This window comes from Sebastes fasciatus, chromosome 22, assembly GCF_043250625.1.
Source record: "Sebastes fasciatus isolate fSebFas1 chromosome 22, fSebFas1.pri, whole genome shotgun sequence".
Classification (NCBI taxonomy): Eukaryota; Metazoa; Chordata; class Actinopteri; order Perciformes; family Sebastidae; genus Sebastes; species Sebastes fasciatus.
The window spans coordinates 14394529-14416105 of record NC_133816.1 but is presented as its reverse complement, the minus strand read 5'-3'; the positions used below and the strand labels follow the sequence as shown (position 1 = coordinate 14416105).

At 40.0% G+C, this 21577-nt stretch overlaps 3 protein-coding genes across 4 annotated transcripts; all 3 read right to left on the bottom strand.

The window, feature by feature from the left end:
- Positions 1-189: 189 nt before the first annotated feature.
- On the bottom strand, positions 190-5359 carry LOC141760727 (E3 ubiquitin-protein ligase TRIM47-like). The gene is made up of 3 exons (XM_074623791.1): positions 5271-5359; positions 2207-2834; positions 190-1186 (listed from the first exon to the last, which is right to left on the bottom strand). The coding sequence occupies exons 1-3, from the start codon at positions 5312-5314 to the stop codon at positions 890-892; spliced, it is 969 nt and encodes a 322-aa protein (XP_074479892.1). The 5' UTR covers positions 5315-5359; the 3' UTR covers positions 190-889.
- A 1506-nt stretch (positions 5360-6865) lies between these two features.
- On the bottom strand, positions 6866-11754 carry LOC141760383 (E3 ubiquitin-protein ligase TRIM39-like). The gene is made up of 7 exons (XM_074623106.1): positions 11615-11754; positions 10172-10748; positions 9991-10086; positions 9679-9912; positions 8381-8528; positions 7667-7693; positions 6866-7569 (listed from the first exon to the last, which is right to left on the bottom strand). Exons 2-7 carry the CDS (start codon positions 10736-10738, stop codon positions 7046-7048), a joined length of 1596 nt encoding a protein of 531 aa, XP_074479207.1. The 5' UTR covers positions 10739-10748; positions 11615-11754; the 3' UTR covers positions 6866-7045.
- Positions 11755-11841: 87 nt separating this feature from the next.
- LOC141760914 (E3 ubiquitin-protein ligase TRIM39-like) lies at positions 11842-19909 on the bottom strand. 2 transcript variants are annotated; one of them, XM_074624024.1, is made up of 7 exons: positions 19821-19909; positions 17429-18318; positions 15525-15620; positions 15180-15410; positions 14140-14287; positions 14006-14032; positions 11842-13917 (listed from the first exon to the last, which is right to left on the bottom strand). In XM_074624024.1, the coding sequence occupies exons 1-7, from the start codon at positions 19834-19836 to the stop codon at positions 13364-13366; spliced, it is 1962 nt and encodes a 653-aa protein (XP_074480125.1). In that variant the 5' UTR covers positions 19837-19909; the 3' UTR covers positions 11842-13363. The 2 variants fall into 2 exon arrangements, with proteins under 2 accessions (XP_074480125.1, XP_074480123.1); XM_074624022.1 differs by having other exon boundaries at positions 13227-13917; positions 17429-18388; positions 19821-19885.
- Between the last annotated feature and the right edge of the window lie 1668 nt (positions 19910-21577).

Sequence of the window (21577 nt, the reverse complement as noted above, 5' to 3'; positions counted from 1 at the left end):
CTGCAGGGCGTGTTACATGTTGAGCAAGTTCACACAGAGCAAATATTGACTTGCCAAAAGGTTTTGCTGGGACTCTATTGATGTTTTGTGTTTATAAAACTCTGTCTACTGCTAAATGTTGGACCGCTAGACTGAAAGTGATTAAATATTCCATGAGGTTCAGTTTTTGAGGCAAAAGAATAACTCCAATAAAAGCATAAAAACAGTGTTTTATTTGTTTGTCCAAAGAAAAGAGAATACAAAAACCTTAAAACATTTAAACACTGAAATACTTGTAAGCTCACATTATTCTAAAAATAAATTACATCAGCCACTCAGGCATAAGTTACATCCATACAATATATTCTTAATGAGCTATTCACCATAACCTGGATCAAGTTGATTTTTATTTTTGTATTACTTGATTCAAGCAATTATTGTAGTTTTTGAGGATTCATTAAATCTGTATAAATCATCATTATTTTATTTGCATAGAATAATTGCTTAAAATTTAAAAAAAATATGCTAAACAGCTCAACAAGGAATGTGTTCAAATGAATCTGTTAAAGCAAAAGTTGGACTTTTGATATTGGGAAATACACTTATTTGCTCTCTGGCAGAGTTAGATGAGAAGAACACACTGTCATACCTCACTGGGAGTGGTATCGATCTTCTCATTTAACCCTCCACCAGAAAATGAATATGTCCCAAAATGGAAAATTATACCTTTGTAGCAAACAAACCGTCCAACCACATATTCTGCTGAAGAAACTTCTCTTCACTTCGCTCTTGAAGACGAATTGTCAGCATGTTTGTCCAATACTTAACATTAAGCAGTGTGTAGAAACTAGATAGAGTGCATTAAAGGATCAGTAGTTGTACGTTTTTTTAATGTCACAAATATTGCTTATTAAAACAAAATATGTGGTTTCATTGAATGATTTGTGACCTGTTGACTTTCGACCATGATGCAGACCTGTAGGAAGTGGAGGTCGCCTTCAGTCCGTGAGAGCTGCTCCAGTTCGATGTTTCTGCTCTGCAGCTCCGAGATTTCTCCCTCCAGTTGTCTTATGAGCTCTTTATTTTGGGCCCGTGCCTCTTTTGGATTTCCTCCACTGCGGTCTACAGAGAGCTTCATTTTCTCAACTTTACTTAGTCTCTCTTGAATGGTGTGCTGAAGTTTCATCATTCTCCATTTTATCTTACCCTGTGGATAAAACATGACATCATCAGAACTGCTGTGGCATGTGACAAGCTGCGGACACAGTGTAATCTAAAGTGAAACCAATGCTCAATGTTATTGTTGCATTGTTTTCTCAGCATGTTTCAATCCTGACCACACCCCCATCACTGAACTCCATTTGGTCTTCTATTCCTTTGACAGCTGATGCAAAACATACCTGCTTTTATGCCTGAGATTTCGAGATACTTGGATGTTTTTCCTCAAATGTGTATTTCCTCTTTAAAGATACTATGTGTTTGTTTTGTAATCGGGATGATTATCAAATGAACTGCGGTATTTTTGTATAAATAAGTGATGAAATGAGAACATGATTGAAATAATTATCACATGCCTGTGGTGTTTTCCCTTTTGTTTCTCACAATTAAGACCAGATGTTCTCTAAAAGTTGTAACTTACTGTCATAGAAATTATGTTTATGCTTCCCGCTCCACATTCCTTTTTTTCTCTGTGACTTCACTGAAGTGGTCAAACATAATATACCATTACGAGAAATCGCTGAAAACTTTTGTTTTTGCTGTCAAGTTTTTGAGTACCCTCATAAACATGAAACAGTGAACATATATGCAAGCAGATTTCACATCAGCTTTGTAAAAAAAGCAGTGTACAGGCTTCACGTATTCTGTATTGATTTGATTTGTTTCCTGAAAGGCAACTTGTGCCGGAGTGATTTAAAGAGAAAAAATACAACTTAAAAGCCTAAAGGCCTAAAATACGTTATCATCGCACACGGAATGTCCTTAAAATGACGTGCTATTTATACACCTTCCCATGAGATCGGGTTGCTAACAAACACAGTTACGGGATAATGTTAAATAATAATACATAAATAAATTTGTAGGAGGAACATTGTGTTATCTCTTCTCTCAAATGTCTCTGCAACTTTAAATGAGTTGTAACGTCCAAAAATCAATTGAAGGCAATATGCGAATGTATGTTACACAAAAATAGCTGAACTCTCTAATGTTTGTGTGCTGCTATTATTACCTTCTTCTTTGTAGCTTCGTTGTTGATAGAAATAATGTGATGGCCCCTGTGTTCTGTCTGGGCACACAAGGCACAGATGCACGTTCGATCACTCCTACAGAACCTGTTTAACTGCTTCCCATGCAGTCTGCACACAGAGTCCTCCAGGTTCTTCACCACACCGATCAGAAGATGGCGCCCAAGATCTTCCTTCAGGTAATGTGGCTCTAGATGAGTGGCACAGTACGAGGCCAGGCACACCAGGCAGGACTTGACTGCTCTGTGCATCGCTGGGCAGAAATCACAGGGAACCTCTCCGGCTTTTAAAGGCACAGCTGCCTCCTCGGTGGGGGCGCCAGCATGTAGCGTTTGGTCTGTTTTGAGCTGTGGCCTGGTGGGGAAAAAGGCCTTGCAGAGTGGGCACTGACAGGCCCCATGGATCCTCCAGTATTCGCCTACGCAGCCCAGGCAGAAGCAGTGTCCACAGGGGAGGGAAGCAGGGCTGGTGATCTCATCCAGACAGATGCAGCACTTAGGAGGCTCCGACATTTGATCTTTGCATGTGTGCACCACACCTGTGGTCTGATTTGGTGTAGTATCAGCATGCACAGATGACGGTGCATTCCATTGGTTGTTGATTCCAGTATATCTGCGCAGAAAACACAGACTTGAATTAGCACACATATGAATTACAGTTCTTCTTTATCAATTTGACTTTGATGGTAGGTGCAGTCATGTTGCTCCCGTGGTGTACCCTCGTTGTCACCGGTTCGCAAAACTGTGTTCTTCAAGCTATATTCCTTTTAAGGCTATGAATGAGAACAGACACATACAACTTATGTTGCAGGCGGCAGACCTAACAGGCAAGAGGCCGTGTGTCGCCAACTGCGGTAAATACCCATATTCCAAATACGCTGAATAATATCGGCATATCTTAATGGAATGTCTTAAAGGTCCCATATCGTGCTCATTTTCAGGTTCATACTTGTATTTTATGTTTCTACTAGAACATGTTTACATGCTGTAATGTTCATAGAAACCTTTATTTTCCTCATACGGTCTGCCTGAATATGCCTGTATTTACCCTCCGTCTGAAACGCCCCGTTTTAGCGCATTTCAACGGAATTGAAACGGAATTGCGTGTGTATCCATGTTTACTTCCTGTCAGCTGATGTCATTCACATACACTGCAACAGGAAATAAACTGGGACACATTTAGAATGTTTACATCCAAAACCGTGTGATGATCTATATATTGTGTATTTGTGACATCACAAATGGACAGAAATCCTAACGGCTTGTTTCAAACGCACAATTTCTGAATACGGGCTGTGTGTATTTCTCCGTGTATTGAGTGTTTTGATAGTTTAACAGTATTTCTATATCACTTAAATCTGCTTTATAATATAAAATACATGAAAATCTCACTTTTTACAATATGGGACCTTTAATTGGAAAATGCTACATTTGGAATAAGGCCTAATTTGGAATATCCAAACGGAAAATGCTGTTTACATGACTATTACGTGCCTGCAGAGCCTTTCTCCTGTTCTGTTCTTTCTCCTGTTCTGCCCCTCCCCCTTGTCTTGCAGGTGCTGCCAGGTCTAAGTTATAATGGAGGTGATTGGAGTCCACCTGCGGAGAGTTGCTCAGCTGCTGATTGGCTCACTCTCCTGCTTATCTAGTCAATCGCTGTTCTGGGCTGCCTTTCTCTCTCTCTCTCTCTCTCTCTCTCTCTCTCTCTCTCTCTCTCTGACTCGCTGACTCATTCTTCTGAAGCATTTTGACCTGTGTGGTACTCTGATTTAGTTGGGAGATTAAAAGTTAAGGTTTGTGGTGAGGAGGTAGAGGACATACGTAAGTTGGAGGTACCCTGTACACCTTTTCACGTAGTTTTGTTAATGTCTATAAACACTAGGTTTACTGGTTGGTGCCACCCCTTGTATGTTTTGTACATCGCTGTTTTTCACATTATTTAGTCAGCCTTTTGTTTGTGTTGTTTCCAGAGAAGGCAGACACTTAGTTAGGCCTGGTTTTGATTTATTGGTTTCGTTTATTGGGCACATTCAATTTGTCCCTACCTCCACCACATCTTTCTTGTTAATCTTTAGTGATCTTTAATAAAAACCTTCAAATTTGCACATCACTTTGACTTTCTCTGATCATTGGTTGTTTGTTCAGTTATTGTTCCACCTAGTGGATGAAACAGTGACCCGTATCAAATTCAGCATAATAGTGGAATATAAGTGCATGTAAATGTAATCCGTTTCTCCCTGTGTCGGCGTGGGTTTACTCCGGGTGCTCCGGTTTCCTCCCACACTGCCAATTTGGACAATAAACATGTTGAATTGTCTTTTTGGTGTCTGAGGAACTTCTTAAATTAAAGGTTTAAGACAGACGATGCTGATTAGCTGACCTTGACGCACATGCAAGCAGGCCTTAACCGGAGGGAGGACGGGTACACAGAAATAGATATACAAAGAAATCATGACTATAGAAAATGTATGATATTCTATATTAATTAATTTCCTGTGTTTCATTTTGGGCCCTGATACACAGCATAAGTATTGCTTGTCTATTGTTGGTGGGAAAATATTCCTTCAACAAGTACAAACCTGTGTGAAATACACATGAAATACACGTCAAATGAATAAGCTTCCGGCTATGAGTATTAATCATAGACTGGCATACATTCAGAAGAGTGGTGAGGACACTACGTCAGAGCCATGTAGTAATTTCAAAATATTGCACATCCCCTTGGCCAATCGCAATCGAGATTCTGGTAAAAGATTAATTCAGGATGGCCAGTTGACAGCTACATTGGTCAGAAGTACATACAGTGAAAGTATTTACAGTAAACATATATTTCTGGTTGTGGATTTATGTTTTGACATGTCAGTCTAAAGCATATATAAACAGTCTATGGTCTAAAGTGTCTAAAAGTGAAACTGACTCACATGAAATATAATGTAATAACATTCTAGTCTATTGATCAGCACACAGCTTGTCACTTCCATTTAACAAAAATCTAAAATTGACTTATAAATACTGGAACATTAAAATCAAAATCTAAAAACTCACATACCTCTTGTGCAGCTCCCAGCTTGTCTTTCCCGAGGATCCTACCATGTTGTGTTGCTCTTATGGGTTGGTTCCTCCTCTGTACTATATACTGTAGGTACAGACACACCTATCACTGCTGGGAAAGAGGGCCGCCCTGGTGGACTCTGTCATTTCCTGGATGCTCATGACTCAAGTGCACCTGATAAAGCAGGTGAAGTTACCTCATAACATTTTAGATGCAGCTCCAAAAATGGGCAACAAAACCTCACTAAATATTTTTTTTATTTTAGTAATAATGCAAATACACATGTTGATACCTTATTCCACCTTTATTCTAATGGAGAATTCAATACATGTTCATAGAATGATTTTAAAATGAATGTCGTGTCGTGAGGGCATTGTAAAATCAGTTATAAAATACTGTAGTTGATTATACCTTCACCAGATAAGGAGTCTTTTGCATTCATTTTAATAACATCATCATCCTACATATTTAACTACTGACCCAATAAACTACTAAAACAACACTACTAAACAACCATCATAGCAAAATGTTAACTTATTTCATCTCATATTAGTTATGTAATTAATGCCATCTGAAGAAAAAACAGATGATTATCATTTTAGGAAAGGTACAGTTGATTTGCATATTTTGTAAAACAAAAATAGCACACAAGGATATCTGTCTGTCTACTTCAAAATGACTGAGTGCCTCTACCCCCCTCTGATAGTGTGTGATACTTTGAATTTGGACCCACGGCAAACATGAACTCAATAAATACTTCTATCCATATCAGTAAGTGAACGCATCACAATTCATACCTCCGCTGAATGTGTTTAATATTTTAAATAAATACATTTTAAAAAATGAATTAACTGACTCTAACTAGCTTTATCATTTATCATGATATCAATATGCATTTAATGTACCTCTAATTTAACATTTTTTAAATGTAGGCAGTTGTAGAGACTGTGGAACTTCAATATCATGAATAAGAGAGACAATGGAATTAATTTACTCTTGTAAACGCTGTTAAACTCTGTATACTGTACTTTGAGAAAAAAACTGAAACCTACATTGTCAGTTTAAATAATTTACAATTAAAACAAAGGAAAGGGAGCTCCCCGAACAAACAATGGCCGTTAGTGATTGGTCGTTAGGTACCCACAGGGGGGAAAAGTTATGGTCTATCCAAAGTCACTAAAGGGTCTTAAAATTCGCCAAATCTTGCCAGAAAGTTGTTAAATTGCCAACACTGCATGCAAGAATGGAAAGGTTAGTAACTAAAGCCTTAGTTATACTTTCCGCAAGGATGTTCGTACGGACATGAGCTGACGTGGAATTGTAACGAGGAAACATTTGGATCTTTTAAATTCTTTTTAAACAAACATCTACGTCTCCGCACAGTAAGAAAAATCTGTGCATGGATAGGCAAAAAACCTGCCACACCAAACCCCCGCGAAGGACCGTGTCGTCACTTTGTCCGTGCGGACATGGATGCAGCAAGCATAAATCACACTTAAGAGGGGCAGGGCTTAAGTGACCGGTCAGTTACTAATTTTAATTGTTAATATCAAAACATAATGTCATCTGTCAGCCTCTTTTGGATGTTCTGTTTTTGATCAGATTACTCAACAATGAGTATTTTAGAAGATTTGCTGGGTTTTGAATGGTTTAATCTTGGAGGACGTCAAGGGAGTTGTGAGTTTTGACCTCACATTTATTATACTGGTTGATTATTCTTTAGCTTTTTGGAGGGAGCGAATATGAGAAAGAAGAAACACTTCATCTTACATTTAGGTAATAAGCAAAGACTTTGACTTCTTGGCCCAGCTGTACAGATAGAAGTACGGGAACAGCTTCTCTGTGAAAGACTCTCCCGTGAAAGAGTGAATGTGCACCTTCCTATCCACATCGTAGAAAGACACTCTGCCTTCATTATAGTCCACATACACACCTACATTATTTGGCCTGGGACACAGGTGAAGGACCGTGTAAGGTGTAGAATGAATTCTATAATCAGAACGCCTCTTTCCTATGGCGAAGAAGCCATTTTCTTTTTTCACTATGATGCTCCCTGTTCTGTCTACTGTTTCCTCTGCAACACCGACGTCCCAGTCGGTTCTCAGGCCCACTTCGACTTCCCAGTAGTGACGCCCAGAGGTGAAGCCCTTCGTCCCTAGAGCCATGGGACCGTCGAACCTCTCCAAGTCATCATCAGGCGATGAGAGATTTGCCATTTTGTTGTACTTCAAACGTGCCCCAAATTCATACACCACAAGGAAGCGACCAGCCGTGTCTGAGTCAAAGGTGACCGACTCTGAGAAAATAAAGTTTAGTTAAAACTCTCATTTTTACTAATAATAAGTTAATTTAATCAACGAGAAAGAGTAAATTAAATGTATTTACGATCTCACCTTTATATTGTCTCATCCTGGTCAGTTCTGTCAGATGTGAAAACACACTTCAGTTATGTTAAACTCAATAAAACGGAGATCACTGATGAAGCAAAAATATATTTACCCCTGTCTGTATTTTTGGTGTCTGAGGAACTTCTTAAATTAGAGGTTTAAGACAGACGATTCTGATTAGCTGACCTTGACACACACGCACACGCAAGCAGGCCTTAACCGGAGGGAGGACGGGTACACAGAAATAGATATACAAAGAAATCAATGACTATAGAAAATGTATGATATTCTATATTAATTAATTTCCTGTGTTTCATTTTGGGCCCTGATACACAGCATAAGTATTGCTGGTCCATTCTTGGTGGGAAAATGTTCCTTCAACAAGTACAAACCTATGTGAAATACACGTCAAATGAATAACCTTCCAGCTGTGAGTATTAATCATAGACTGGCATCCATTCAGAAGAGTGGTGAGGACACTACGTCAGAGCCATGTAGTAATTTCAAAATATTGCACATCCCCTTGGCCAATCGTAATCGAGATTCTGGTAAAAGATTAATTCAGGATGGCCAGTTGACAGAAGTACATTGGTCAGAAGTACATACAGTAAAAGTATTTACAGTAAACATATATTTCTGGTTGTGGATTTATGTTTTGACATGTCAGTCTAAAGCATAAAGTGTATATATAAACAGTCTATGAAGCAAAAAGATATTTACCCGTGTCTGTCAGAGTTTTCAGTTCTGATTGGAACGTGTGCACGAGATGAGTCATGGCTCTCCTCAGCGTCTGCACACACATGTCTGAGTAAACCCTGATCTTAGACCAGTCCTTGGTGTCTGATATGGTGCGCAGGGCCTGCAAAGTCTGAAATGATTCACAAACACATGATCATGAGTGGCACGGGCCTATATTTAATCTTTTTTTTTTAAAAGCCAACCATTAAAGCCAGACATTTTTTTGTAGTCCTGTCTCACACTGTCTCACTGACTATGTTTACAGGCACACTGATATTCCACTATTATTCTGAATATTGTCTTACAACTCTAATTTAAGACCCATCAAAAAACTACAATTCAACATGTTTATTGTCCAAATTGGAAATGGGGGAGGAAACCTGAACACCCGGAGTAAACCCATATTGACGCAGGGAAAAACAGACTATGTTTACTTGCACACTAATAATCAACTGTTATCACGAATATGACAATATTTTGAATTTGATACAGATCATGTAAACTGCATATTCCGTTTGGATATTCTGAGTTAGGCCTTATTCCGAATGGAGCATTTTACGATTAAGACATGTGGGATATGCCGATATTATTCAGGTTTTTGAAGCATTCTTTGGACATATATACAGTGCATTCAGAATATGCATCTCAATATTGATCCTAATGGAGAAAAGGACAGCAGCAGCATGTGGAACCATAAACTGCCAAAGAGATTCATGCCCAAAAGAAAGCCCACATTTCTGGTCAGAAGGAGAAAAACACCTACTTTTAAGTAATCGCTGTCTTCTTAAATTAATAATTAGACTATTTCCCAAACATGTCAAACAATTCCTTGAATGAATATATCATATTTCTCGCTTTTTGGTCAACTTGCAAAGTGTGTTTCCAGCCACCTGATTTTAAATATATTGCAAAAAAGTTTTACGCTCAGCTGAGCTGGAAAAAGAAAAAAGACACACATTAACTTGCATTGAGTTTTGCAGATTTTCTGGAAAATTCAGTTAAAATTTGCACCACATTTGGATGGAAAGTTGACTCCTGACAGCATTTTTGGCCATTGTTTAAATTTTATTTCAATAGGTGCATCTCATTTCTCTTATTTTATTTATTTTCTGTCCTCATGACCCTCAAATTGTTTGGGTCTCCCATCATTTACTACGTCAAATGTAAAAATGCTGTGTGTTGCCATGATCGATCCTCCTATCTCTCTCGCGAGCATAGGAGCGAGGAAAAGATACAGAAGGAGGGAAAGACGGGGACAAATAACGTGAGTGTTGACTGACCTGCAGAAGCAGAAGGTGGTCGTCAGTTTGTGAAAGCTCCTCCAGCTCAGAGTGCTTTCTCTCTAGTCGGGCAATCTCCTCCTGCAGCTCTTCAATCATCGCTTCGTCTTTCTCTTGGGATTTTCTGAGCTTCTTATCAATATTTGATTTGAGCTTAGTGTGTGCCACTCGTACATGGTCCATCAGAGTATTGAAAAGTGTTTCACTGTCATCAATCTCTTGATTTGCTTTTTCCTATAAAAAGAATAAAATCGTGTCATTAGAAGAGATTTATATTAAAGTGTAAAATACAACATTTTCCCAAGTACTCACTCTGCTCATTTCAGAAGAGTCTGTGAATTCCTTCATCTTTTCCATTCTGTCCTCAATCATCAACTTGATATTTGCTTTCTTGGACTCAATATTTTCCTAAAATATACAATTTCAAGACAAAAAAAAGTGATTGAGCCAAGTAGTCCTTTTATGTAAGTTTCTGAGGCATTTAACAACTTACTTTCTGTTGAGCCCCTTCTTCTTCAATGGGCACCGTCTCGTGGTACTTGTGGTCCGTCTCGCTGCATAGCAGACAGATGCACACCCGTTCATCCCTGCAGAAAAGCTCCAGGATCCTCTCGTGCTTCTCGCACATCCTCTCCTCCAGGTTCTCCAGCGGGTCGACCAGCTTGTGTCTCATCAGGGAGGGAACTCTCTGGTGGGGCTCCAGGTGGGCCTCGCAGTACGACGTCAGACACACTAGGCAGGATTTCAGGGCTTTGAACCTCATTTCTGCGCACACATCGCACCTCACCTGCCACGGTGCATCAGCGCTTTCCGGCGTCTCGATTCTCCTCTTCTTTATTTGGACTGAAATCTCCTCGATGACCATGTTCGTGGAGATCTCAGGCCTCACGTAGAATCTTTTGTGACACGTCGGGCAGCTGCACAAGTCACTCTTGTCCCAGTGCTCGCTGAGGCACGTCTTGCAGAAGTTGTGACCACAAGGTGTGGTGACCGGGTCGCTGAAGACCTTCAGACAGATCGGACACTGGAAATGATCCTCCGGGACATTGAATGATGACATTATGGAATCTCTGTGGGAGAGAAATGTGATTAAAATGCTTTATATATCTGTTCTTTTAACACTCCCAACTCGTCAAATACCGTAGCTTGGTCACTGCCATTGGCGATTTAAGACTCTTTTTAGGGGTGCTCAAATCACTCAAATCAAATTTCATCTCAGCACCCCTTAAAAAATAATCGGACATTACTGTCTTTAAATGTCTGTCTTACATTACTGTCTTTAAGAGGCTTAACGCTAGAGTGAAGATATTGGTAAAAACCTATTCGTCTGAATCCATTAGTATCAACCATGTCATGTTAGCTTGTTGGAAAGGAGGCTAAATAACACTCCAAAGTTAGGCCAAATATTGGCAAAGGAAAACTGACATGCAAACTGGCATGACCTCAAGATATAAATACATTTCCACCATAACTTGATGCAGAAAAGGCAGAAATTGGTGCATAAAAATTCACCAGAATGCAGGAAATGAAGTGCTTGACACTCAAAAATTCTTGGAGGAGGACCTGCAAACTCTCAGCTTAATAAAATCGTTCAAAACTGACTCTAGAGCGGTACCTATAGAGCGTCATGGTCAGAAGCGTACGTTGGCTTCTGGCCAAGCATCGGTATTTGATGAGTTGGCAGTGAGAATGTGTTGGTTCTTTCTGGCTTTTTTTTGCCTTGTACTGAATACAGACACAAACATTTGAGGAAAAAAGAGCCAAAGAAGTTAGATAAGTCTTTGGAATCAAGTCTATTTTTAGGCTGTTGACAATGTGAATACTGACCCGCCCAATGAGTCATTTTCACGTGAATCAGCTTGCACATCCTGTATTTCAAAATCAAAAACAACAGAAAAACAGCTAAATTACTTAAAATAAATTAGATATGACTCACCTGACTTCTCGCAGTTCTTCTGTATATTCCAGATGCCTAAACTATCTCTCACAAGCAAGACCGTACGCCGAAATTATGGCACCACAAACAGTTCAATACTCATCTCCTCGAGACGAGCCCTGAGAAACTGAGGCTGCTCCACTTACTGTACTGGGTGTGGTCAAGTGACATAACTTCACTGAAATGAAACTTAACAGTCCAAAAGTTCATAAAGCCAGAAATAATTTGGGATTATTTGAGAGAACATTTATTGTTATGAATCATGAACACACTTCTACTCAGCATACAACCTGCAGCATCAATCCCACTGAATTAAAAATCAACATGCAATCATGAAATCAGAGATCTAGAAACTATATTTTCTTTTGATGTTTTTGAAAATGTCATGCATTTAGAGGAATAGTTTCAGGAAATATGTGTGTTCGCATTCTTGCTCAGAGTTATATGAGCAGATCAAAACCATTGATGTCTGCATGGTAAATATGGTTAGCTTAGCATAAAGACTGGAAACAGGGGGAAACAGCTTAGCCCCGCCTCCTAAAAATTGTGTTCACATTAATTTTAATATGTTTCGAGGGAAACATATTTTGTTGCGGATTACATTTCTTTTGACATATCACAAATATATTTCTAATGATGTACATGGTGGATGGGTCAAACAAACACAGGACTTTCACCCAGGAGACTGCTGTTCGTGTACCGTGTGAAACCAAAATTCAACGTCTTCTTATTTTAATCTACGTCCGTAATTTAAATAACGTAACAAACGCAGTCATTTTAAGCCAAACCAGGATGTTTTCTCTCCTTAAACTAACCAAGTAGTTTTGCTGCCTAGACCTAACTAAGTAGTTTTGATGCGTGTTTTGTTTCGATTTACAACGTTAACCAAATGTTTAAAACGGGAGAAAATATGTTTCCCTTGAAACATAATTGCAGTTCAGTTGCATGGGAACATAATTTTGTAGGAAACCGGGGCATTTAGTAGAAATGGAATATAAAATTCATAACTATGTTTTTATTAGTGTATAATCACCTTAAACTAAGAATTGTTGTGTTTTCGTTAGCTTAGAATGAGCCCTTCATATCCTACATCTTCACGGAGTCCGCCATGTTGCTCCGCCAGATTTCTACAGTACGGACAAACCAAACACTGGCTCTAGCAGGAGCCTCGAGCATTTTTACGCTACTTGAAGGCCACCGTAGTTCTCCGACATGCTTGTAAAACCGTGGTAACGTGAGCCAAAGAGTGTAAAACCGTGGTACCACCAGCTACCGTCTGACTTCCATTGCTCCTAAAGTAGTGTTATTATGGTAAGGCTGGCCTCTGAGAGAGGTGAACGGCGTTACCACGGTTTTGCGCCCGGCGGCTCACGTTACCTCAGTCTTGTAAAGGGAGGAGTGAGCGGAGGGGTACTCAGTTGGTTGCAATCTGCAACCACACCACTAGATGCTGTCAAATCCTAGACACTGTCCCTTTAATCCGTACAAAACACGAACATGAACACCCTTCCCATTTATGCTAAGCTAAGCTAACCGTCTGCTAGTTCTAGCTTTATATTTAGTGTACAAGAAAGTGAATATGCATATTTGCTGAAACTTTAAGGCTTTGTGGAACTATATTTGTTGAGCTACACTATACATAATGAACATACATAAAACATAAAATACAAGATTTCATCAAAACAAGTTCGGGCTACAACAAAATAAGTCAGTTCTCACTGAGTGCTGTTTTTACTGTCAAATTTGTCCTTAGCTTTGCTTGATCAGGCTTTTCTCATTCACGGGACAGATCGCGATGGTATCGGAGGCTTTGTCGCAGCAGTACAGGTAGAAAAAGGGCATGATCTTCTCTTTGAACGTGTCTTTGAATGTGTAAATATGGGTCCAAGCCCTCACATCATAAAAGGACAGTTGCCCCTCCTCGTAGTCCACGTACACACCCACTCGCTTGGGCTTGGAGTCGAGGGGGAGTGGCGTTGGCGGGGATGTTGACACCCGGTACCCGTGGCCTTTCTTCATGGCCAGAGCCCAGTAGCCCTGAGTTTGGCTTATAGAGATCCTGCCCTTTCTGTTGACAGAAGACCTGGCCACGCCCATGTACCAGTCGTCCTTGTCCCCCACCTGGACCTCCCAGTAATGTCTCCCCGAGGTGAAGCCCTCGTGGCCCAGGACGATGACCACCGTGTCGAAGCGATCAGGGTTGTCCGGGAGGTCCTGCCACGCACCCAGGTGTCTCACCTGACGTCTGTCCTGAGAGAGCTGCAACCACGGGTTGGCTGAGTCCGGGTCCAGAGTGACGTCCACTGCAGAAACACGAGACATAAAGAAGGATTTATTTTGTTTTAGAGTTTCAAGATATTGAAAAGATCAAATGCAAAAAAAAAACTTTACCTGTATATTTCAGAATCTTCTTGATCTCTGTAAAAAAATAAAGATTTTTAGATCCAGGTTATTGTGGTGATGCTCTCAATTTAAAAATCAAACTGAAACACGTAGAAAGATATAAATGTTAAAGGAAATCCTACCACTTTCAGCCAGTTTGCCGATCATTTCGATTAACGTCGCCTCCAGTTTGGACACGGATCTCCTGATCATGCCTACACATATGTCAGTGGGAACACTGGTCTCAGACCAGTCTTTGACAGAAGGAGGGGTGATCAGGGCTGGGAAGCTCTACGGAGAGATGGAGCACAAGACAAGACATAAAAAAACAAGTTAGTTAACACAACAGCATATCCACAATTTCAATGAAAAATAGCACATTCTGTAAAACTGTATTCATCTTTGTTTACGAAATTTCAAGTAATAATTATCAGGAAGCTTGTTTTTCTTTTGGATTTAGTCCTCTTCAAATGATATTCACCTACTTTATAAACAAACAAGATCGTAGAGATGATTTCCAAAATGATTGGCAGCCTCTTCTATTTTTAAATTATGTGCATTGCAGTTCAGAACAGGAAGATGGCACTGTTGCTCCAGCACAAAGCAGATGATGGAAGAAAAGCCAATGGAATAGTTGATTTTACCATGATTATACCTTTTAGTCAGACAGCGGAGGAAAAAAACAACAAAAAGCTCTCCTCTTTGCAATGAAATGCAAGAATGGAAACTCTGGTCTTAGAGATGCACTTTCAAAAATGTTTCAGCATGAAATACAGATGCCAAACATGTCAGTGGATTGGAATTTCAAATTAAGATCTACACCTTAAAAACAATTGTATTTATCCTTAAAATGATCCCCGACTTTGCTCTTTAAAGGGCAGGCCCTCAAACAAAGCTAGATAGAGCAGAGCTGGAGCGGAGTCCGAAGAGTTTGGTTCGGTTGACCAATCACAACAGAGTGGGCCAGCTGACCAATCAGAGCAGACTGGGGGCAAGGCAGAAGCTCAAACAGAGCGTTTCAGACAGAGGTTGGAAAGAGGTGCTGCAACACAGCCGGTATGAGAAAAATAAAGTTTTTTTGAACATTAAAGCATGTAAACATGTTCTAGTAGAAACCCAAAATGCAAGTATGCACCCGAAAATAAGCACAATAGGTCCTCTTTAAAACAAAATTCTCTCTCACCTTTAAGAAGTGAATGTGGTCGGTCCGAGCCACGTTTTCCAAGTCCGTGTTCCTCCTCTTCAGCTCAGCGATTTCTATCTCCAGTTCAGCGATGAGGCCTTCAGCCCAACTCTCCGTCTGCCTCTGCTTCTCCTCGATGGCCAAAACCAGCTCGGCCTGAGTCTTCTGGATGGAGCGCACCAGCTCGGAGGCAACCTGCATGCTTTCCTCCACCTCTCTCTGAGCGCTGCCCTTGAATATACAGACAATATGTTGAATAATAATCTTTGTGTAAATGCATTTACTGGTGGTATTAGACTTTTAATGTACCAGCAACTCTGTGATTTATATTTCAGGATTACTCACTTTGTTTTGTTCCACAGAGTGTTTGATGTCCTGCACCTTTTTGACTCTGTCCTGGATCATCTGCTGGACGTCTATTTCTGTCCTCTTCAGCTGCGCCTGCACAACATGACATGACACAAACAAGGCTGATGACAGGCACACACATATCTCATCTTCACTTTTACAGTTGTAATTGTTGTCCTGGTTTTGGGGGCAAAAGCATATGCTGCTGATATGAATACACAACAACTGCCATGTGCGCCCCATCAGGAAATGATTTTCACGATGACAGGCGTAAGTCCTGATATGTACAACCACTAGAAAGTGGTGAAGCTGCTCTATGGAAGCATAACTAATCAAGCTTAAACCTAAAACATGTTGGGAAGAGTGCAATTAGATTCAGTTTAAAGGTTCTTTCTTCTACTACAGAGAAAAAGTGTCAGGTAGTTGTTGTCATCTGGGTCGAATCTGTGTTTATGCCTTTAAAGGCAGGGTCGTGATCTTGAGAAATTTGCAAAAGTAAACCAGATTTTTAAAAATGATCCAAATGTAAAACCCAGCCATGTGTTGCCAATTCCTTTCCAATGAAAGTAGCTAGCAGGACTAGCTCCAAAAGTCTTTAACTCGGGTTTATTACAGTCCTTAGACAGCCACAGATGCCGGATTTCTTTTCTCTTTTTTTATTGTCAGAGCATTTGATTTGTTGATTGCTGTCGGAATATGATGAGAATTCCAACTAATATAACAAAACATGTTGCTAATCTTAACCAACCCTACATTCAAGTTTTTTTTGCTCTATTGTTTAGTCTGAAAAGTGAAGCCAATGCGGAAGTGCCTTGAACATGCATTCTTTCTAATGGCCAGGTCGCTACCTCGCCGTTGTCCGGTCTGGGAGTTGTCCATGTTTTTGTCTTAGAACTTCAACCCTTTCACAGTGTGTTTTCAGTTCATGAAAGTTAATTGTGGTCGCCTAAAAACTAGGGTTGTCAATCAATCAATTAAAATATTTAAACACGATTAATTGCTTGATTGTCCATAGTTAATTGCAATTAATCGCATATCGGGAGATTTATCAATTATTTAATACTCTTATCAACATATGAGTGGACAAAAATGCTGCTTTATGCAAATGTATGTATGTATACATTATTGGAAATCAATTGACAACACAAAACAATGACAAATATTGTCCAGAAACCCTCACAGGTACTGCATTTAGCATAAAAAACATGCCCAAATCATAACATGGCAAACTGCAGCCCAACAGGCAACAACAGCTCTCAGTGTGCTGACTTGACTATGACTTGCCCCAAACTGCATGTGATTATCATAAAGTGGGCATGTCTGTAAAGGGGAGACTCGTGGGTACCCATAGAACCCATTTTCATTCACATATCTTGAGGTCAGAGGTCAAGGGACCCATTTGAAGATGTTTTCCTCACCATAATTTAGTGTAACTTTGGAGCGTTATTTAGCCTCCTTTGAGATAATCTAGTATGACATGGTTGGTACCAATGGATTCCTTAGGTTTTTCTAGTGTCATCTTCACTCTAGCTTTAAAACTGAGCCCGCTACAACCTCCGAAATATCGATTGCGTTAACATGTTAAAGAAAGTAGTAGCGTTAAAACGAATTTGCGTCGACGATTATTATCACATCAACTTTGACAGCCCTAGTAAAAATGTCTTATTCGGCATTCGGTTGTACTCAGCTCCACCCTCTCGTGTCATTTCTGGTTCCAAAAAAACAAGATGGCAACGGCCAAAATGCCGAACTCGAGGCTTCAAAACGGCAGTCCACAAACCAATAGGTGACGTCACGGTGACTACGTCCACTTCCACGCTCCATTGGGATTGAAACGTCTGCATGTATTTGTCTAACTAAAACTATATCTTTGATTTAGGATAACAACAAATCCGTCTCACCTTTTTCTCCATCCATTCTCTCTCCACAGGGACGGTGTAGTGTGACCTGTGGTCCGTCTCCGTGCAGAGCACGCACACACACGTCTGATCCTTCTTACAGAACAGCTCCAGGAGCCGTTCGTGCTTCGGACACATCCTGTCCTCCATGTTGGCGACCGGCTCTATCAGCTTGTGCTTGGTGAACCTGGCGGAATGAGATCTCAGGTGCTCCTCGCAGTAGGAGGTGAGACACACGAGGCAGGATTTGACCGCTTTTGGCCTCCCGTCCCCGAGGCAAACATCGCAGAGGACCTCCTCCCAGGAAGTAGGTATGAGTGGAGGTGAGGTTTGAAGAGATGAAGAAGGGATTTGAGGTGAAGGTGGGGGTGATGTTTGGGGCGGCGGTGGCGGCCCCTGAGCGGTGACTTGGGGTGACGGTGGAGGAGAGGTTTGGGGTGCTGCCACCGGGGGGATCAGCGGTGGTAACTCCTCTGGTAGCGCCTTTTTCTCTCTCTTCCTCCTCACCTCTTCTTGCTGCTCCTTCAGCTCCACCAGAAGCTGCTCCTTCTGATCTTTCTCCAAAAGCCTCTCCTCATCCTCCTTTTTCCTTCTCTCCATCGTCCACTTCTTCTCTTTTTCGTCTTCCACCTTTTCTTCTGCACCTCTAACCCTGATCTCCTTGAACTGCTGTGCGATTTCCCTCAGGACCGTGTTGATGCTAATGTCAGGCTTTTTGTGGAAAGACTTCTTACACATAGGGCATTGGTACAAAGGGCTGGTTTTCCAGTATCCCAGGATGCAGTTCTGGCAGAAGTTGTGTCCGCAGGGGATGGACACGGGGTTGGTGAAGACGTCGAGACAGATGGAGCAGTGCACCTGCTCTTCAGAAAGGTTCCCTGTGGTGGCCATTCCTGCACGGCGGAGAGGCAGGGTCATTTTTTCAGCGCAAGCAACCGGGCTCTGAGCGGGGCATCAAACCTGCTGTGATATTGAGGTCGCTGGGGTTAGATGGCGGGACTTTATTTGGGGTCATTTTCATGCAAATTTAATAAGCAGAGTATGACAGGACTCATTTATTGTTACAAATACAAGCCAAATATGTGACAATGTAGTCTTTCTTTTTGTAATAAATGAGCCCTTGTGAGACTTGGGAGAGTGTTAGATTGTGTTTATGTTTGTTTCATTCTTGTTTCCTTAAAACGTTCCTGTTTGCCACTGCTTTTCCTTCATTTAGAGATGTTACATGGAATCTACTGTTTTTGTTTAGTTTTTATATATATATATATGTATATATATATATATATACAGTGTATATACATGTATATTTTTTTTCTCTCTTTTATGAATTGTCTTATTTTTTTGTTTTATTTGTTTTGTATGTCTATGCTTATGTAAAACACAATATTTTATTTTATTTAGTCATTTATTTTTGTACATTTTCTTTCCACTGTCATCTTTTGTTATTTTATTGAAAGGCACTTATAAATAAAATGCATTATTGTTATTACTATTACTATTATTATTATTATTACTATTATTATTATTATTATTATTATTATTATTATTATTATTATCCCAGCGGTGGCCATATATATATATATATATAATTTTTTAAAACTCAATTATTGATATGGATCGGACTCAAAAATCATGTATCGATCAGGTATGGTAAATTTATAAAATAATAATAATAATATCAACTGACGTTCAATTTAAATACAAACACATGAAACAAGCAAACATTTTTTATGAAGATTAAAGTACTTATATTTAGATTTAGGAGATATATACTGGGGGAACAATTGAACAATTAAAAAATAAACTTGTCAGCGCTGCATTACACAGTGGCCACATTGTGTAATGGCAGCACTGTTTTATATCTCAAATATATTTTTGGCATTAACTGCAAATATTCGTACTCGGCGGCAGACAATATATTTGTGATAAGCTAATATCTGCTGATAATCTGGCTAAATACATCATGCTTGTTTAATTAGTTTACAAGCTGTAAGTGAGTTTGACTTAAAATATGAGCAGCTCTCTGCTTGAGGCCTACATGTAGGTATTAACAGCACAGGAGATTAACGGCTTTCCAAAAATATTGGTGCAGCCAGTGACCTGTGTTGCAGTGCTGACCCTGCTCTAAACAATAATCTAGATCTATTTTGACATGGAAATACTTCATGACACCTCAAAAAATCCAAATGTGTAGCTACGATTGAAGTCTTTTCCTGAACTGCAGTGCAACTTAAAAAAAAAAGGTCAGGTCACAGCTCTTAAAACAGTAATATTAAAAAATACAAAACAACACTCCCCTAAGAGACCTACTGGTGCACAGAGAAGCAGATATGACAGTTTTAAAGACATGAAAATGCAGGAGAGGACAGAAAAGCAGTGACATGGGGACACTCACCAGAGAGCAGCTGCATCAAGGCTCTGCTGTACACTGATACATGAGACAGGCTGTGACCACCGCCACCTCAAACCCCCCCACTAACACACACACACACACACCTAAGACCCAAAATATACCCCCTCCCTCCCTCTCTTTTTACCCCAGATACAAATTTATACCCCCTGGCCATGGCCCTCACTGGAGGAGTGGCTTTAACCCTTTGGACAATACCAGCAATCCAACAACAAAAGAAGAAGTTCCAGTTCGATAAAGCTCATTATGTTTGACTTCTGTTAAGGTGAATGGAATCTTCTATGGCCAGTAGGTGGCGCTATGACTCTGGCCCTGTTCAGACCTGGTATTAACATGCGTCATGAGTGATCGGATCACAAAGTGGGCAGTTCTAAAAACAGGTGGACGCACTCAAGGCCGCATTGAGATCTGATCACTCAGACCACATTCCTGGCAGTACAATAACCTTTTATTTCGATGTTAATAAAATGTACCCGAATTCACGAATCATTCCTGTAATATTACGTCACAACATCTGCTGTAGTAGCCACGTGTTTACTACTTGTTTATTTGCATATAGAGCGGGGGAAGTGAGATCTGATCACAAGTGGTCACTCGAGACGCAGGTGTGAACAAACGTATTTAAAGCTGTCCACTTGTGATCGGATAACTCAGGACGCATGTTAATGCCAGGTCTGAACAGGGCCAAAAGAGTCAATATTGGCATGTAGATGTCTTCAGATCTGGACTCTTATCCAGTATGTGAAATATGGAGGAGACTGGAGAATGTACGCTCAAGTTACAATAACTTCCTTCCTTTTTTTATGGCAAAAAGCATTTTTTTTCAACATTGTTTCATGAAAACTAAAGATTTTGATAACGTTTCATCATAAAGGTGTTGTCGTAGCGCTGACCAAATTTGTAGTCGATCTGATTAAATTTTAAGGAGTTTGTTAAAGTACAGCGCCTGTGAAAGGCTAAAAATGGCCTAAAATGAGACATGAAATTAAAAATATCTGACTTCCTGTTGGGGTTACAGTTTACCTCCAAGAGGGTATTTTGTTCATCTCCACATGTTACATCTGCCTACCAAACTTCAGACATGTAGGTGATACATTTGCCAAGTTGGGTGAGTTTTTGAGCATTGTTCTGTCTCCATCAGGATATTATTTTCCTTTAGTTTGGTTTGTCTCCCCCTGCTGGCAGAAGTTTGTATAACATAAGTGTATGCATTTAACCTTGTGACCTTTTGTACCATGTGAGTCAGTCAGGAAGTTAATTGAGAGCAGGTCATGGTTTTATGTCTTCACTTCACATTTTTACATTTGCTTCAACCATCTACGTTCCGTGCCTTTGGTAGCGTTCCCGGTACGTTCTTATTGTTCTTACATCTCTGTTGATTATTATTACTAAGTTTGATGTGCAATATGAGTATTTTGATGATGTTTGATTATCAGAATGGCACCACGATAGTATACTTAACGAAAACACAACGATTCTTATTTTCAGGTGATTATACACTACAGAAAAAATACTGATTAATATTGTATTCCATTTCTGCTGATAGATCCCCCTAAATGTTACACACTGGTCCTTTATGGAGGACAATTAAATCCATTTTTAGCTCCAGAAGCCTCTTCAGAGCTAATCCCTTCAGATAGGAACAAGCTTAAAGACAAAGCCCTCGTCACACCAACATTAGCTGAAATGAAAGTATGTTAAATTCGGTATTTGTTTGTGAGTGATCATCTTTATTGAACAAG

What these genes read in the sequence shown, in the direction of transcription:
- LOC141760383 (XM_074623106.1), bottom strand. Translation starts at nt 10,738, where the DNA reads ATGTCATCATTCAATGTCCCGGAGGATCATTTCCAGTGTCCGATCTGT. An exon ending in ACCACCTTCTGCTTCTGCAG is followed by an intron (nt 8,529 to 9,678) that starts GTCAGTCAACAC and finishes GAATCATTTCAG; the next exon opens with ACTTTGCAGGCCCTGCGCAC. An exon ending in GAAAACTCTGACAGACACGG is followed by an intron (nt 7,694 to 8,380) that starts GTAAATATCTTT and finishes CACATCTGACAG; the next exon opens with AACTGACCAGGATGAGACAA.
- LOC141760914 (XM_074624022.1), bottom strand. Translation starts at nt 18,343, where the DNA reads ATGACCCTGCCTCTCCGCCGTGCAGGAATGGCCACCACAGGGAACCTT. An exon ending in CGGCAAACTGGCTGAAAGTG is followed by an intron (nt 14,033 to 14,139) that starts GTAGGATTTCCT and finishes ATTTTTTTACAG; the next exon opens with AGATCAAGAAGATTCTGAAA. An exon ending in GAAGATTCTGAAATATACAG is followed by an intron (nt 13,918 to 14,005) that starts GTAAAGTTTTTT and finishes GTGTTTCTGCAG; the next exon opens with TGGACGTCACTCTGGACCCG.
- LOC141760727 (XM_074623791.1), bottom strand. Translation starts at nt 5,314, where the DNA reads ATGGTAGGATCCTCGGGAAAGACAAGCTGGGAGCTGCACAAGAG. An exon ending in AGCTGGGAGCTGCACAAGAG is followed by an intron (nt 2,835 to 5,270) that starts GTATGTGAGTTT and finishes TTTTCTGCGCAG; the next exon opens with ATATACTGGAATCAACAACC. An exon ending in ACGAAGCTACAAAGAAGAAG is followed by an intron (nt 1,187 to 2,206) that starts GTAATAATAGCA and finishes TTTTATCCACAG; the next exon opens with GGTAAGATAAAATGGAGAAT.